The sequence below is a fragment of the Falco rusticolus genome, chromosome 4 (genome assembly GCF_015220075.1).
Source record: "Falco rusticolus isolate bFalRus1 chromosome 4, bFalRus1.pri, whole genome shotgun sequence".
Lineage (NCBI taxonomy): Eukaryota > Metazoa > Chordata > Aves > Falconiformes > Falconidae > Falco > Falco rusticolus.
The window spans coordinates 13,547,631-13,564,375 of record NC_051190.1 but is presented as its reverse complement, the minus strand read 5'-3'; the positions used below and the strand labels follow the sequence as shown (position 1 = coordinate 13,564,375).

Here is a 16,745-nt window from a genome sequence, read left to right as displayed (position 1 = left end):
TCACGCCTGGCCAGCCCGCTTGGACCAACTTCAGTGCACTCAGCGGGTGGCCAAGCCTTCCCTGAACTTCCTTAGCGAGCAGGAAAACCACTTAACCACTTCCCTTCCCAAGGAATGAGTTCTGGCACTGGAGCTGCTGTCTGCCCGGGGCCACAGTCCCACCACAGTTAGTGCCAGGTCAGCACACCGACGGCCCCGTGGCACAAACCAGATCCAGCCCGCAGGCAGGAGAACAATGGCATTTCTGTTCAATTACCCGGCCACAGGGTCCTGGCTGCAGAGTGGGCACATCCAGAGAGAAGTCATAAGGTGGGCAGCCAAGCAGGAGCTGGCAGACCACCTGCCAGCACAGCACTGACCCGGCATGTTTCTAGGAACTAACCTGGAATGTGGATTTTTGCCAGTTTACACCAGCACAGCACCAGTGGCACTCTTCTGGAGCATTTCACATCCCAAGCCAGACATTCCTTAATGGGCCTTAGGTAACTTCAAACCTCATTGGGTTTTCCTCACTAGGAAGGCGGTGGTGGTCTCCAGCTGAGCATGCCCCACGCAGCAGCTGGGCACATGGGAGACACCATTCCGCTGAGCTCACACGGTGCCGGTGCCAGGAGCAGGAGCCCAGGGAGGAGCAGTCTGGCGGGGCCCAAAGAAAAGCTGGACACATTGGGTGGTTCTGAGCACCATTTTACTGAAGGGCTGGACACCTGCTAGGACTTCATAACAAAAAGTTCACTTCATTTAAGAAAAAAAAGACAGTCTGGTTTTTATCCCCTTCCCTATGAAGACTGGAATAATACTAATGCTGTCTTTTCACTAAACAATGCCATTCCAAAATATACAACACTGAGTGTGGAGCAGCCCAGCCTCATATTCAACATTAAATATTAATATAACTTCAGAAACATTCTACACAAACAAATGAAACAGTAAAAAGTTCACTCAAGAACAAGATGGTCAGTTGTTGTAAATTCACCATACAAAAGTTTGTTACTCGCCCTCCCGCGGGCTGCAGTCGCTGCTCCCCAGCTGTCGCTCCGCATCCCCAAACACCAGGGGATGCCCACGGCTGAACCGGCAGCACCGGTCCCAGTTGGAGCAGGTCAGTCACGCTGCAGCGTGGAGACGGGCTCTCCTAGAGACGATGGTTGGCAGAGGTCAGTCAGTGCCCACCCAGAACCCCCCCCGTCCCTCAGAGCACCCGCTGTGCCTCTGCTCGGGAAATGCTGCTCCTCAGGAGTTCTGCACCAGGAGGCAGGAAGAGCACACGGCCGTGCCTTCCCCACCACAAATGCAGACACTGACACTCGTCGTGTCCCGTCCCAGGCCTGGGCAGTGTGGCGGAGCAGGGGCAGGAGGGGAGGTATTTCTGGGGGCAGCTTTGCAGCACCTTCTCTTTTACAACAGCACTGTGTGCCTGACTGTCTGTGGGAATCACCAGACTCTCACAGAGGCTGCCTGTAGCAACAGGAACAGAAAGGGCTAATTAAGACAACAAGGAGAGAGTCCCAGATGATAATAAGGCCTTTAAGGGACTCCCTGGGGCAAAGCCTCAGTCCCACAGGGGAAGGTATTTCAGATGCTCACATAGGAAGTGCTACCTGCCCTGCGAGGGCATCCAGGGGTACAACTTGGCATGCATGGGGGGGGCTCTGCAAGCCAGGGAGCAGCTGACCTTCCCCATGGCCACCCAAACAAGGCCGGTTTGTGCAACTGATGAAGGATGGAGGGTTAGGGTTAGGAGGGGCACCCGCTCTAACAGGGCATCCCTCACCTGTGCCCCAGAGCCTGCCGCACCAGTGCCTGTGTAGTGCTGCCAGACAGGGCAGGACAGGCTCCGTCAGCTGGGCGGGAACAGAGTGGAGGCAGTGCTATGGCCCAGGGGACAGAGTGGAGGCAGTGCTATGGCCCAGGGGACAGAGTGGAGGCAGTGCTATGGTATGCCACAGACCCGGCTCCTCTGTTTGTAGATCTCCTGCAGCAGAAGCAGAAGCTGGCTGGCCAGGCACCGCTGGCGTCTTTGGTTTCCCCAAATCCCAGCTTCTCATTTCATCAGCAGACCTCCTCAGCCTTCCTAAGCAAACTCAGCACCATGGCTTTGGAGGCAGCAGCTGGCCAAGCTGCGAGTGCTAGCGGTGTCACACCTACAGACACAGTTCACTCAACACTCGGGGCTGACCTAGTGATGAGGGCTGGCTCTCCTGCCTTCTGGGACAAGATCTCTGCTCCACCAGCCAGCGAGGCACCTGGCACCTTCCTAACAGCACCCAGCTCCCAGCAGGAACAGGCTGTGAGAAGAAGGAAACCCAGGTGTGGTGCTCTTTAGTACAAAGGCCTACCACAAGGCCTGGAGCAAGCTGCCCTGCTGCCCTCTCCACGGGTGGTGCTAGCCCACCCAGCTCACAAAGCCAAGGGCTGCAGCACCATCAAGAAGGTGCGAGGTGCCCCGGAACAGCTGTCCTCTCCTCAAGCCACCTTGGTTCCTGGAAAGCTGTCCCTACCTGACCACAGGAGCAAACGGGCCAGTGCCATTTTGAAGACTGAAACAAAACCTGTCACTCCCACACAAACCAACAAACGCGCTTGAGTGGCATGTGCTCCACAGAGCCCAGCACCAACCTTGCCAACCATGACTGGAACAAGGATCCTCCCACCTAAACCTGCCCTCCTGCCCAGGAAACTGCCCAGCTCGTGTCACACCGTCCAGCTGCAGCTGAGAGACAAACCTGTTCTCTGTCCCACGTGTCCCTTGTGCCGTGGCGAAAGGCCCAGCTCCCAGGCAGGACAGGGAACTTGGACCCAAGGGGGAAGAACAGCTGGAGTGGCTGCACTCACACACACATGCTGGCAAGGTCTGGCTGCAAACACAGCACAAGTCACAACTGAAAGAGCTCAAATTCTGTGCTCAAGCCCAAAACCCAAAGCCCCCCAGCCCCTCCTGCCACAGCTGGAGCCAGGGGACTTCCACCAGCTCCACCAGTGGAGAAATGCTGCTGGTGTATGAGGAAGGGCTGGAGGACACGCAGTGCAACAGGGGCAGCTGCAGAGCAGGGCTGCAGAGCCGCATGTGCTGCATCACCTACCTGTGCTGCTCTGCTCCTGACTTCCCTGCGATGCTCTTAGCTGGTGACTCGCTGAACTCTGTGTGAGGAAACACCAGGCAATGAGGGGTCTCAGCCCACTGCCCCCCAGCGCTGTGAGCTTGAGTGCAGCAGGCAGGTGGGTGATGCCCTGGTCTGAGAAGAATCCAGCCAGCTGAGTGGTCACAATGCTGCAGGGAGCGCACCTCCTCCTCACACTGAAATAACCACCAGTGGGCTACAAAACGGGAGTAACAAAATAATCCCTTCTTATTTTGCAGAAAAGTGCTTAAGAAATTCTGTACAAGGATCGCTATGGCAGCTGGCTTTGCGAGGGGATGCAGTTTGGAAGCAGCAGCACCACGCTACACGGTTCATCGGGAAGAGGCCAAGCAGGAACTTCTCCAACTAAAAGTAGTGGCAGATGGTGAAATCTGATCACAGTGGACATGAGCTTCAAAACACTTCCACCAATTAACAATGTGATTTCAACTGGTATCTGATGTCACCTTCCCCTTCAGCTGCCTGCCAGACAAGCTGCTCTCCCCATGGACCTCACTGACGGACATCTGAAGCACACAGGAAGCTCAAAGACCTTGTCTGGTGGAGGCAAAGCATCAACTCTTGCTTCTTGGCAGCTGAATAAAAGGAGAAATTATTTCCATAAAATCAGTTGGAAGAACAGCCCTTTGACCACTGGCTGAAAAATTTTGAGAAGTGACAGTGGCAGAGATCCATGCAGTAAAAGCATTCCTAAGAGAGTCTCCAAAGCGCTCAGCTGTCACGGTGCCCAGGAACAGCATAGGCCAGGTTAGGCACTTGGATGAATTCAAAGTGACTAATACAGAAACAGGTCTGAACAACCTGCATACAGCACGCTCAACAGAGACTGCAGCACTCCAGGCAACGCATTTCTGTGTGCCCTGCCAGTTACTGCTGTACAGATCCTTGGGAGGCAAGTATTACTCTGCTGTCACAGGATAACATGGGGTGGAAGCAACATCTAGAGGGAGATCTCTGGTTACATTAGGTCTTAGGCAGGTCTGGTTTGATCAAGCCCTTCATCTTCCCCAAACACCAGACAGCAGCGTCCACAGCACAGCCCTTTCTATAGCCTCCTGCCCATGAGTGTCAAAAGCCCAGGACACCAGGAGCACCTGCACCCGGCGACGAGGTGAACGATGGTGGAGAAAACCACCACCAGGCTGCAGGCACCCTGTCTGCCAGCACTGGATGACAGGCAGCAGTTGCCGACATTGACATCAGGGGCTGTAAAGCCCCTCTGTGAATAACAAGCTGCAATCCTTCCAGCCAAGTTCCCAAATCACCTGGGAGGGAGAAGTGGAGAAATCAGGAGGGCAGAGAATTGAGCTCCAGCACTGTCCAGTAGCTCAGGGGCCCTGTGGTCTGTTAGAGGCGTGCAGAAGAGCTGACAGGAACTGGACTGATGACAGGCAAGCCCTTGAGCACAGTTACAGGGTGCTCACTTCCCTGGCAAGAGCCTCAGTGACACAGAAGTGTTTCTAACGCTTGTCTCTCCCTGTGGAGCAGAAAACCTTTAGCTGGTGGCCTGGGAAGGACACTGGGCGAGCCGTTGCCAGCAAGCCTTCGCAGAACTCCGCTCGGTGCTGGGAAAGGCATGGTAGTGCTAAGGCAGTATGTTTTGCTGGACACACTAAGCAACAGTACAAGCCAAGTCCTTGACTGGCAAAGACCCAAGCCGTGAAAGACATGAGGTGACAGAGTGGGAAGGCAGGCAGCCGTGCAGCTGGGGGAAGAAACACAAGAGGAGAGATGTGGCCTGGTAAGCTGGCCTCAGGTGCTCAGCTTCCCACTCAGGCTGGAGGAAAAGCAACCTCAACCCAAACTCAGCCTTGTTGATCACAGAATCATTTAGGTTGGAAAAGACCTTGATGCACAGGTTGTTTTCCCACCAGAGGCCTGGCGCTCAGCTGGGATGTCTGCGCCACTCGAGGCGGTTGCAGAGACAGGTCTTGGTGCCCTTATAAGGGGCTGGGAACAAGGGAAGCTGCTGTCAGACAGCAATAGCGCAGGCAGGAGTTCAGAGCCCTCCTCAGGAAACAGCCAAAAAGAGAAACTCCAGTGCAAGACTTCAAGACCTGGCATTTGAGAGCGTGGGAATGAGAAAGGTCTGAAGGAGCAGGAACAAAAGGGACAAAGCAATTTTTGGCCAGTTAACAGTGATGGAGGATCCCTGTTCATCCAGCATCACGTCAGGACAGGGAACTCTGTGCCAGGGCATTTTAAAACACAGAAGCAGAAGAAAATATTTCCTCCTCTGCAGCCAACGAGCGGCATTCACAGGTCAGTCTCAAACACTGCAAGTTATGATCACCAACAGCAACTCAGATACGCACAGTAAAACCACACAGAACCTGAGTGCGTGATTCAGAGCCTGCAATCACCCAGCAAGGGAAACCTCCGCCTTGCTCTACCTGGATGAAGGGGGAGAATCCCTCTTGTGCCATGGGACACCCCATTCCCTGCTCTCTCACTTCCTCATGAACCTCCTCTCTCCTCTCTGTGCCACGGTTTTCCTCTCCAAGCTGGGGATCAGATGCTGACCCCTTTTACAAAGCACTGAAATCCAGCCAGGTGCTAGGGAGGGGCTGAAACAGGGGAGTTGTGGCTTCCCAGGGGAGCTCATCCCTTCAGCCAATGTCCACAGAGATTACTAGGTCAGGCAACTGGTATTCTGAGCTGGTGAGAGAATGAGTAGATTACTGGCCCACTGCTGCAGAGATCTGAACATACAGCGGTGTAGAGCTGACATTGCTTCCTCTCCTCGAGCCACCAGGTCCTGCTTTTGCATTATCCCAACACAGATCCTCTCATCAGAGACAGTCCCTGCCAGATGACAGCGGCAGCACCTACCGCTCCAACACAGTGTTTCTCCTGGAGCTCGCAGATCCCTCCTCGAGAAGCGCAGACCCGAGCTCCGCCAGCACACGGTCTGTGTTCACATCTGACAGCATGCCCCCAGCCAGCAAGGCTAACGCAGCCATCTGCACTGGTTCTGCAGCGCCTCCTGGGGACGGGCAGAGCCTGCACTCCGGGAGCTTTCACACCTGCCACACACCTTCTCGCAACATCCCAGAACAGCACAGCAAAGCTGTCACCTGTCACAACGTGGTGCCAACCTCCCCTCCTACTGCTTCACCCCCAGAAATTGACAGAAAGAACCTCTCTATGTTTCAGTGCTGGCAAATATCCTCTCAACTCTTCCGCTTTTCAGCTTTAATTCAGGCTCAAATATCCTGCTGAGCTCTGGGACAGCAGGATGTATCTAATACATTCAAACACAGCCCGCGTCTTCTCTACTGGCACCTAGGACCTGCTCCTGAAACATCCTGAAACAACAAAACAGTTACACCGTGGGCAGGACACTTTGGACACTTTACGCAATTCCTGCTAACAGCTCCAGCCCTTCAGCTCTAATGGTCACAGTTCACGTTCTGCATTGTTGCAGTGGAGCAACACCGGGTGCTGAAGAGGAATCACTCTTTGGAGGCAAACCTCTACCACGAGTTTAGAGCTTGTGCTACCAACAAACAGAGGAGGCACCTAGAGACGTCAGGTGGACTTGCAGGCAACAACCCCATAACACTCCTCCACTCCCACGCCGAGGTAATATGATTGAAACAATAGTCAACTATCAGCTGGTAATTCTCCAAATTGCTTGGCGTTTCTGGAGACAAACAAGCGACTATAACTCCGCCTGCCTGTGAACTTCTCAAGAGAGCCCAGAACAGACTGTCACAACACTGAATCACAAAGAAATCCTGGCACCGTGCCACAAAAGAGTGGCTGAAGGGGAGGGGGAACAAAAGCTATCAAACCCAATCCCAGATGGATGGAGGAAGTGCATCTTCCCACAGTTCCTGGGCCATATGCACACATATGGATATATAGATATATAGGTAATAAAGTTATAAAATTTGCTCAAAATAAAACCAGTACATGTACAGCTTGAAAAAGAGCAGTATCACAGTGCATCAATGTCATGAGAAAGTCCCATGTTCTCTCCCTGCATGACAGCGCAGCCTGCCACGTTCAGAAGAGCACCTGTGGGAAGCGAGCTCTCCAACCTGCTCGGCTCGCCGCAGGTGAGAGTCACCGTCCCGCATTCCTGAACAGGTTTTCGTATTTCTGCAGTCAGTTCTGCATAGCAGTGGTAGGCAGGCAGAAACAGCATGAGTGCAGGCTGCTCTGTCTGCAGGTTAGTCAACACATCATCACCAGGCAGCAGAGATCCAGAGTCACTCTCAAGCTCCTCCACACTCTGGTGCCGGGCTCGTATTTACTTACTTACAAAAAAAGTGACAAAGTGAAGAAACTCAGGGGATGCTATGAGAGTGGGACAAGGGCTGAATTCGGATTACAGGGGACAGATTGACCCTAAGAATCTTCTGTGCTCTCCTCCTCACTTCATCATCAGAGGAAGAGTTGCCCACCTTGATGGCCCGGAATTTCAGCAGGCTTAAAGTGCTTGGAGCCCGCTGTGATTTATTTCGGATAGGAATGGTATTTGCTTTCTTCCTCTGCGGTGCTTCTCTTGCCTCTGCAGCTCTTCTTTTCTTCTGCCCAACACTCTCTCGGTGAGTGCTGCTGTCTTTCCAATCTATTTTCCCCACCAAAGCTTCCTTACCTCTGATTTTCAGGGTCTTGGACTGCGATGCTGTGGTGCAGCCCTGGGACAAGCTGCCCGTGACCCTCCCATTGAGAACTCCCGAGGCTTTGCAAGCATTGCTCTCCTGTAGCACTCCACCCTTTGGCCCCTTCAGAAGCTTTAAAGCGAGGGTGGAAGAATCTGGTGCTTTCTTTATCAAACGCTTGTACCCCTTACCTTCTGTTATTTTAGTGGTCTTGCCTGAAGAAAATCGCCTCAGTGGACCCGAAGCCTTGAGGAGTTTAAGGTCCGAGGGCAAGATTCCAAGATGCCCTTGTGTGTACTTGGACTCCAAACAGGACGCGGCAGTTTTCAGCGGCACCAGAGCTTCCAGAACCACTGACAGTCTCATGGCTGGATACACATCAGGATACATGCTTGTAGGGAAGCCCACTGCTGCAGCCTTGGACGTGCCAGATCTTGTCTGCTTCAAGGAGCTCAGAAGGAGGTTTGTGGAATTCCCTTTAGAGATGGGCTGAGCAGAGACTTTCAAAGTGTTCACTGAAACACTGCTCAGCGAAGCAGACACTTCTGCCACAGCTGCGGCATTTCTGGCTGGACCCTTAGCAGAGTCGCTGGCCTTGGCACAGTTGTGAGGAGTGCTCTCTTTTGTGTGGCTTGGTATGTCTGCTGTGCACGAGCTGTACCCATACACATCCTTACTCCTCAGAATTGTGGGCTGGTAGCCCTCCTCCTTCAGGCCCTGAATGAAGGCCACCAGCTGAGTCTCTGTGTCTGAAAGGTCCTTGGACATTGGGTTGAAGACTCGGAGGGCTTCCTCCAGCACTTTCTGTCCCGCAGAGGAAATTCTCGACCAGGAATGGACAGCTTTTTCTTCCACATTGTTCACTGCAATATTCATGGCATTAGGCAAGTGGGCACTTCAAAAAGGTCCAAATGACTGTAAAAACAACCCTTGACACCTCAAAAGAAGAGAGAAGACAGTTAGCTTACAGCAACTGAAATCACCTTGCATTTTTAAGCAGGGACCTGAAACCATTGAGCCCAGGCGTGGCTACTCACAAACATCGGGTCAGATTCTGGGCATAACCCAAGTTAGAAGCATAATCAAGAAAATCCCATCACTAAATTTTCTCTGAAGTAAAACTAAAACACCTCTCAGAAATATCCTCAAACCTAAACAAGATTTCAGGCAATTGCATCCAACCCATCCCAAGATGAAGGGCTCCAATGGTTAACTCAGTAAAATCTGCAGCTTGTTTTCAGTCTGAGTTTGACACGCCCCAACTTCAGGTAACCAGATCTCATCTTTCCTTGGTAAAGCAGCCCTTCATTGAACCCTCTCCCCGTGCACACTCTGAGAACAGCACAACTGAGCCAACTCGACACTAAGAAGCCTGAGCACCTCAAATCCATCCCAGCACCATGTTCAATTTTCCAGCTTCCTAACTGATTCTGCCCAAAAATTGATTCTGAGTCCCTGCCAAAACTGCAGCATCCTCCTGAAGACCTGACAGCAGAGCTGGAGGCTATTTCAGTTGTGCTTCATTGAAGCTGAATGCTGTGGCAAAGCAACATCACTCCTTGCTGTTCCCTTGTTTGAACAACGGTCTGCAACTTGCTGTCACAGCAAACTGGTGTTGATCCAAGGGCACTCGCTGCCAAGTGAGGAGGAAGCAGGAAATTCAAGCAGAGCAGCATGAAGGAAACACACATCACCAAGGCCAAGTGTACAGTGGCCTGAGGGACAACACCGGGATCATGCTCAGGACACCACACAGCTGTCTGCCTGGGACAAAAGCACTAATTATTGCTTTAAATGAAAAACAGGCACTGAAGAGCAGTGCAGGCAGAACTTTGTGATGCACCCGGGAGAACTACGATCCTCTCATGCCAAGCTGGTGGCCTTGCCGGCTCTGCACCTGGATGCTGCACTGAAAAGTTATAAAATCTTTAGCTTCATCGATACCTCTGAAAATAATAAGGAGGACTCAGTGAAAAATCCTTTTCATGGAAATGCAGAAGGTGTTAGAGACACTGTTACAGAGGGCAGTGTGCAGGCAAGAAAGCTCTGACGGAAAAGTTAGCGCCTGAGCAGACACAGCAAGGAACTGCTTATGTCCAGCATTCCTCCCACAACTTTGGTTTCACCACAACCTCAGAGCCCAGGAGTGCCAGCCCCAGAGCAGCACCTGTACCGCCGCCAACTGCACAAGCAGGGAAGAAACACAAGTCAAAAGCAGCCACAGAAGGGGGAAGCACAGGTCAGCAGGGGGGTAAAAGCCTCCACATGACAGACTAATCTCAGTCAAGTGTTCTGCAGACGTCACAGCAGAAGAGGGATTTGGAGGAGGATAATGCAGTTCTGTGACAGGCGGGGGATCTCCCACGGAGGAGGGGAGGCAGGCAGGGAAGTGCTCTGACAGAGCTGCGGCCAGCATCATTGGCCAGTGGTGAGATTTGTCACCTCCACAGTGAACAAGCAAATGGTAGCAGACGCAGCGAAGCAAGTACGGATGTAAAACTTAATCCTGATCTGGTAGAGAGAGAGAGAAACCAACAGAGAAGCACGAATAACACCGCGCACTCCACAGGATGCAAAATGGATCGTCTTCAGGCTGCAGCATGCCCAGGAAGAGCTGGGACACCTTTGGGGGTATTCTGATGTTGAATGAAGAGGTTGTGACATCTCATCGGGGACAGGACATCTCAGCATCGATCCACTTGATCTCGTTTTGTGCAGTGCAAGTTGCAGAGGGGTGAAGGCCGGCCCCAGGCAGGCACACCCCAAGTCTGTCGACCCCACAGCAGGTTCCCTCACTTGGCACACTACCGGGGGACGCACCCTGGCTAAAGTGCCACAGGGACCCCAGACCCTCAGCGCTGCCGGCATGTAGGCAGGCACCGCGCGGCAGGACCCCCCCCCGCCAGGCCCGAGCGATGCCAGCGCAGGCCGGGGCCCGGCCGCTCGAGGGAAGGGCTCCGCTGCGCGTCCCCGGGAGCTCCGAGGGCCAAGCCGGCCGCTGGCAGGGCCCGGGCGCCGGGCCGGGGCAGCCCGCGGGGCCAGGGGCTGGCTTGGGGACCCACGGGGGGCGCGGCGGGGGCCGCCACCCCCCGGGCTCGGCCTCCCCTCCTGGCCCACCCCTCGGTGGCGTGGATGCCCATTCCCCAGCGGCCCCGTCCCTCGCTGCCCCCGCACGCCCCGCCCCGCCCCGGGCTCGGCCCGGCCCGGTAAGGAGGGGCCGCCGGGAGCGCTGGCCGGGCGCCCTGGGCCCGCCGGCCGGGCGGGCCCCGGGGCGGGGAGCGCGGCCCGAGGCCGGTGCCCTCCCAGCGGGGCTGCGGGGAGGTGACTGATGCAGACAGCGGGTGCGGGCCCCCCCGGCTCGGCCCGCGCCGGTCCCAGGCCTTAAGGGGGGGGCGGGGGCCGGGGCGGGGGCCGGGGCGGGGCCCCCAGCGCCGCGGCTCCGCCTCCAGCGCCCGGGGGCCGCCGAGCCGGGCGGCTCGGCAGCGCCCTCACCCGGGAGCGCGGGGCCCGGACACAGCCGGCCCCAACCTACCGGCCGCCGCCAGACCCGCGCCCGCCGTTGCCCTACGACCGCCGCTCCAACATGGCCGCCCGGGGAGCGCAGGACGCACCGCCCACTTCCGCTTCCGACCCCCTTCCGCGGGCCGCGGCCACGCCCTCAGCGGCGGCACGGGCTCGGTCACGCCCCCTCCCGGTGCGCCCAGGCCGCGCCCCCGCCGCGCCGCCTCCGCCCCGCCTCCGCCCCGCCGCGCTCGAGGCACCGGCGGTAGGGGCGCCGGTGGCGCGCGTTGTCCCGTGGCGCAGCCCCGGGCCGGCAGGGGGCGCCGGCCGGCGGAAGCGGCGCCGTTTCCAGGTAACGGCCGCGCGGCCGGGGCCGGTTCCGGTGGCGGGGCCGGTTCCGGGGCGATGAACGACGGGGCCGGGCGGCGACGGCGGCGGCTGGTGCTGCACGTGGACCTGAACAATACGGTGGTGGCGGCAGACGCGGTGTCGGGGCAGGGCCCGCGGGCGGCGCTCAACAGCTTCCTCAGCACCGTCACCTGGGGCCGCGCCGGAGCCGCCGGTGAGCGCCGGGGCCGGGGATGCCGGGACCTTGGGGAGCCGGGATCGGGGGGGGGCAGGGGTCTGGGGTACCGGAGATGCCGGGGGCTGGGACGGCTGGGACTCGGGGGGCCGGGGCCGGGGGAGGAGGTGGGGATGCCGGCGCCTGGGGGTGCCAGGGTCTGGGGGGCTGGGACTGGCGCGGGGGGAGCCAGAGCCGGGATTGCCGGGGGTGCCGGGGGCTGGGGGGACTGGGATGGCGGACTCTGGGGGGACTGGGGCCAGGGATGCCGGGGGCTGGGGGGACTGGGATGGCGGACTCTGGGGGGACTGGGGCCAGGGATGCCAGGGGCTGGGGTGCCTGGGGCCAGGGATGCCGGGGGCTGGGGCTGGGGGGGACCGGGGATGCCGGGGCCGGGGGGGGACTGGTGTTGGAGGAGCTGGGGCTGGGGGAGCCAGGGCCTGGGAGGGGTGGGGGTGCCAGGGCCTGGGAGGGGTGGGGGTGCCAGGTCCAGGGGGTCCGGGCGGGCGGCGGTAGCTGAGCACCCTCCTCTCTTGTAGGCGAGTGGCAGTGGGCAAGTGACCGCCCCTCCCTGGGTCCCCCCTGCCCCGGTGCCCTCAGCTACTACCGCTGCCACGGCCGGGACCCCGCCTTCACCGAGACGGACCCGGGCCGGTGCTTCAGCAGCCTGCATGCCCGCCACCTGCGGCTGCTGGAGTGGCCGGGCCAGCCACACGATGTCCTCTCGGTGCAGGGGGAACCGGACCTGCGCTACCACCTGATCCTGCCTGCCTTCTTCCGCCTCCTGGACACCCTGCACCGGGAGGGGAGGGCGTTCTCTGTCATCTTCAGGACCTTCGGCACAGACCTGCCCCGTGCCCTCCGGGCCGTCAGCTGCGCCCTGGCTGGGCAGCACCCCCAGTTCCCCACCCTGCGGGATGTGGCGGTGAGTGGCACCACGGGGGCCTGGCACGGAGCTCCCCACGCTGGGCTGCTCCTGAGCCGCTTAGCCGGCCTGCTAAGCCAGCCGGCACCTCGGGATGCAGCTGGTAGCAGCAGGGGAGCACATGTGCATATGGATCCTGCACAGGAAAGGTCTCCTCCTGGGATATCCTGGGTTGGACAGAGCATCCCGTTGCCCAGAGAGGGGCTGCTGCAGCAGAATGGGGCTCCTGCAGCAGAACAGGGCTCCCTGGCTCAGAGCCGATTGCAGCTGTGCTGCCCCCAGCAACGCACTGGGTCAGAATGCTGCGAATGAGCTCCAGAAGCTGCTTCATTGGTGCCTTGGAGCGTTGATGGGGAATAGAGATAGAAAGAGGGGCAGTGTGCAGCTAGGAGGTCACTCCTGTCCATCCCTGGAAAAGAGTTGATTTTTGGCTGGGGGGGGTTCCACACCTCCTCTTATCATCTCCCCAGTGCCATCCTCCCGCGCTGCAGTGGTGGGGAGTCTCTACCCTGCTGCTTCGTGCAGCACAAAACAACTTGTCCACTTTGGAAACCTTTGCTCTCCTGCTCTCTGTGGTCCTGCAGCTCCCTGTGGACCTCACCCCTGGCCGGATTCGCTGCAGCAAGCGAGAGGTGGTGCTAACAAGGGGAGCAGAGCGGCTGGCCACCCGGGAAGATGGAAGAAAGCTTTATGATTACTTCAGCTCCTTTCAGGGAATTGGAGGCTTCCAAGACCACTTTGACTGGTGAGAAGGCACTGAGGAAGTGAATTGAGCATTTTCTTCTCTCCTGTAACTCTTTAAGCTTCTCCTGGTTTGGGATAGCTCTTAGTTTTGATGTCTTTATGTTCTTGGGGCCCCTGTCACTTACATGTTCCCCACTTTGCCAGTGCACAGCCTGATGGGGCTTTTCTCAGGTCCCCATCCCCTGGTGTACCTTCTGCTTTTCTGAAAACACCCCCTGATTTGTCACCTTGCTGCAAAATGCCTCTTTCCCAGGAGGCAGCAGCAGGCAGAGGGACAGGATGGTCTCCGTTCTGCTTTCCTGACTCAGAGGTTGCCCTGAGCCCGCAGTGCAGCCTGGCCTGCTTTAGCCAAGACCTGTCGCCCTCTCCCTCCCCTGACTGCTCCTTGTCCTGCTTGCTGTTTCAGGTGGGCCAGGAATCAGTTTTCTTCCCAGGGTGGGAAGCCCCTGTGGATTGACCCTCACGATCCCAGTGTTCACCACATATTCATCGATGACAACATCCGGCTGGACGATGCAGACACCATTGTTCATCCACAGGTAGGCGGCTGAAGGTCCCTCCGGTGCCAGCTGCCTGCAGTAGGGGGTGTCCCCGGTGAAGTCAGGCACATTTTGCCCCCTCTGCATGAGCATGAGTTTGCAAAGGGGGGTCGAGGCATAGCCCCGGCGTCGCTGCAGCCCACGCCACCAGCGTTAGTGGCAGCAATGCACAGGGCTGCCCACAGGGAGGGTGAGATTGGCCATCAGCAGAGAACAGCAGGTGCTGGCTGCCTGTGCTCACTGCCGAGCACCTCTGCTCTGCCGGGGTGAGTCAGCCCCGCTCCCGGCAGCAGCAGCAGTCGTGGCAGGCCAGTCAGCCTCAGCACGCAGCTGCAGCTCATCTGTGGCACCAAACTGAAAGGGCAGTGTTTGTGGCAGAGCATGCTTGGAAAAGGAACATTTATGCAGACAGAAACGCGCCTGGCAGTTGGACAACTGTCAATGCTCGAACAAGAGCTGCAGATGCACAGGCAAGCCTGAACCCCTGCCTGTTTCCATCCATGTGGCGGGGAGGGGGAAGCATGAGGCAGCCGGTGAATGGTCAGCAGCGTTTGCCAGGCAGCTGGGGAGTGGTGAGGGATGAGATGCCCGTCGGCTATTTCCTTCCATACAAGCTCTCTCAGCTTGTGGATTTGCAGCTGGTGGCAGGAGTTGTTGCTGCCTGGAGCAAACCTGTCAGGAATAGGCTTTGGTCTGTGCTGCGCCCGATTCAGGGATAATTACTGCAGACTGCTCCGCTGAGAACCTGAGGCCCCTGCACACAGCAGCTGCTGCCTGCATGTCTGTAGCAGCCAAAGCGTGGCTCATGCAGCTCCACTTGCTGGATTTCAGCCTCGGTCTGTTTCCCTTATCAAGGAGTTCCTCCTTGTGTCATTTGTACCCAGCATGGCTGGTCATTTGGGCTGCTCAGCTTGTCTTGGAGCAGCTGTGCAGTCAGCCCCCGGGCTCCCCCCACAAGGATCAGACAGCATCAAGTTATGGTGGCAGCAGATCTCACTAGGGTCTGGGTCGCAGCTGAGTGTCTCGCTGGCAGGACTCATCCCCGCTGCTGGGACTTTGCTGTCCTGCAGTCAGGATCGGTAGGCTGGATGCCAGCTTCCCCTTCTCTTGTGTCACCAGCTCTGCAGGGCTGTCCCCGTGTCAGTGACTGTGAGAGCAGTGCCGGGAGGGAAACAGATTGCCAGGTGGCCTTAGGCAGATCTTACCAGATCCCTGGTAAAGATCAGAAGGTGAAGTCCCTGTTCCCTCCTGTGCAACAAAGGAAGAGCTGTTGGCAGAGGTTTTTTGGGGCTTGGCTGCTCCACAGAGCCATTTTCTTCCAGCTGTGTGGTGCAGCCTGTTCCTTAGGGGAGCCCCAGCCACATTTGTGACAAGCTGGTTTGGAACCAAAAGCACTTTCTGGGAGGGAGGGGAGATCTGGAGAAACTTCACCTTTCACTGCTAGAGATGGGAGCCCTTGCCCTCTCCCACTGCCCCACAGCCAGTGTGTAGGCGCCTGGCTGGGGAGGAGGGCAGGGCAAGGTGCCACAGGGTGTGCGTGCTGCTGCCAGGCTCTGTGCTTGTGCTGGGTACAGCCCTGGCACTGCTGCCCGCAGAGGGTGCGAGTGCTTCGGTGACTGCTCTCTCCCTGCAGGTGTTTTCAGAGCAGGGCAGCAGCAGCCCCAGGTGTGCTCCCACCTCGGAGCTGTACAACGTTTGCCTGGTGCAGACTGACCTGCTGGAGGCCATTGCCGACGAGGACTATTTCCTGCGCTGCGTGAGGAGATGTGAGGAGAACTACGAACGCTACCTGGCCTGTGCAGGGAAGGATACCCTGAGCCAGCAGTAGGATGGACAGTGATGCAACTTCTCAGGGCTGAGGGGCTCTGGACTGGGATACTCCCTGCTTCCTGGTGCAGGCAGGCAAAGTCCCAGGCTGGGCTCCTGCTTCAAGCTGTCCCCTCTCTGGTGTGTGACGTGCCTGCTCGGTCCTGCCAGGAGCCTCCATGCCCAAGCACAAGCATCCAGGGAGCCTGTGTGATGGGATCCCTGGGGGAAACTACTTCCCTTTTCTGGGCGGCACTGGGGAGCTGCCTGCCTGGCTGGGGCCTCTCTGCAGGCAGTGCCGCCCGTGGTGCCTGCTGCCATGTGAGGGCCACGGCTGCAATGCCAGCAGCCACGCAGTGTTACACTCCCCAGTCCCGCACCAGTGACTGGTACAGAGCAGGTGCCGGGGTGAGCGCAGTGTTATCGGTGGCGTGCCCAAGTGCTGCCTGCGCCGTGGTGTTCTCCGCAGCAGAGCTAGCAATGCCATGGCACTCCTGCCTGTTTTTAAAGCAAACCTTTCTAGCTCGTTTCTGGTGTGAGTTTCCTGCCTGTGCTGGTGGGTGGAAGGCGCCTTTCTCAGCATGTTCACTTGCAGGGCTCAGCCAAGTGGGGACAAAGTGACAGAAGAGGGTTTGGGACCCGTGTGCAGCTTCCTGACGCTGCTGAGAGACCCTGGCAAGGTGGTGCTCAGAGGGGGGCCGAGCTCAGGCAGTGGTGGTGGGCAGGGGTCCGCTCCAGGGCAGGACGGTGGCTTCTCTGCTCCGTGACCCGGTGCTGGGGTGGCCCCGCCTGCGTGCGGCCAGGGGCCCGGCTGCTACCGAGGGGTCTCTGCAGCCCCTCATCCTTGGGCGGCTGCTCTCCGGCGAGGTGAACGGGACCGGGGCACGGCAGCACCGGGCGGAGGGGAGCGGA

At 57.9% G+C, this 16,745-nt stretch overlaps 2 protein-coding genes across 7 annotated transcripts; one reads left to right on the top strand and one right to left on the bottom strand.

The window, feature by feature from the left end:
- Positions 1-671: 671 nt before the first annotated feature.
- CCDC71 (coiled-coil domain containing 71) lies at positions 672-11,394 on the bottom strand. 6 transcript variants are annotated; one of them, XR_005103738.1, is made up of 5 exons: positions 11,289-11,389; positions 7,948-8,693; positions 3,084-3,141; positions 2,180-2,858; positions 672-1,458 (listed from the first exon to the last, which is right to left on the bottom strand). XR_005103738.1 is itself a non-coding variant. In XM_037384072.1 (5 exons), exons 2-5 carry the CDS (start codon positions 8,630-8,632, stop codon positions 2,258-2,260), a joined length of 906 nt encoding a protein of 301 aa, XP_037239969.1. In that variant the 5' UTR covers positions 8,633-8,693; positions 11,289-11,394; the 3' UTR covers positions 672-2,257. The 6 variants fall into 6 exon arrangements, 4 of the variants coding, with proteins under 4 accessions (XP_037239969.1, XP_037239970.1, XP_037239968.1 ...); XR_005103739.1 differs by having other exon boundaries at positions 672-716; XM_037384072.1 differs by having other exon boundaries at positions 672-2,288; positions 2,727-2,858; positions 11,289-11,394.
- A 119-nt stretch (positions 11,395-11,513) lies between these two features.
- On the top strand, positions 11,514-16,362 carry LOC119146438. Its single transcript, XM_037384074.1, has 5 exons — positions 11,514-11,819; positions 12,359-12,744; positions 13,329-13,489; positions 13,895-14,027; positions 15,661-16,362. Exons 1-5 carry the CDS (start codon positions 11,663-11,665, stop codon positions 15,853-15,855), a joined length of 1,032 nt encoding a protein of 343 aa, XP_037239971.1. The 5' UTR covers positions 11,514-11,662; the 3' UTR covers positions 15,856-16,362.
- The last annotated feature ends 383 nt before the right edge of the window (positions 16,363-16,745 follow it).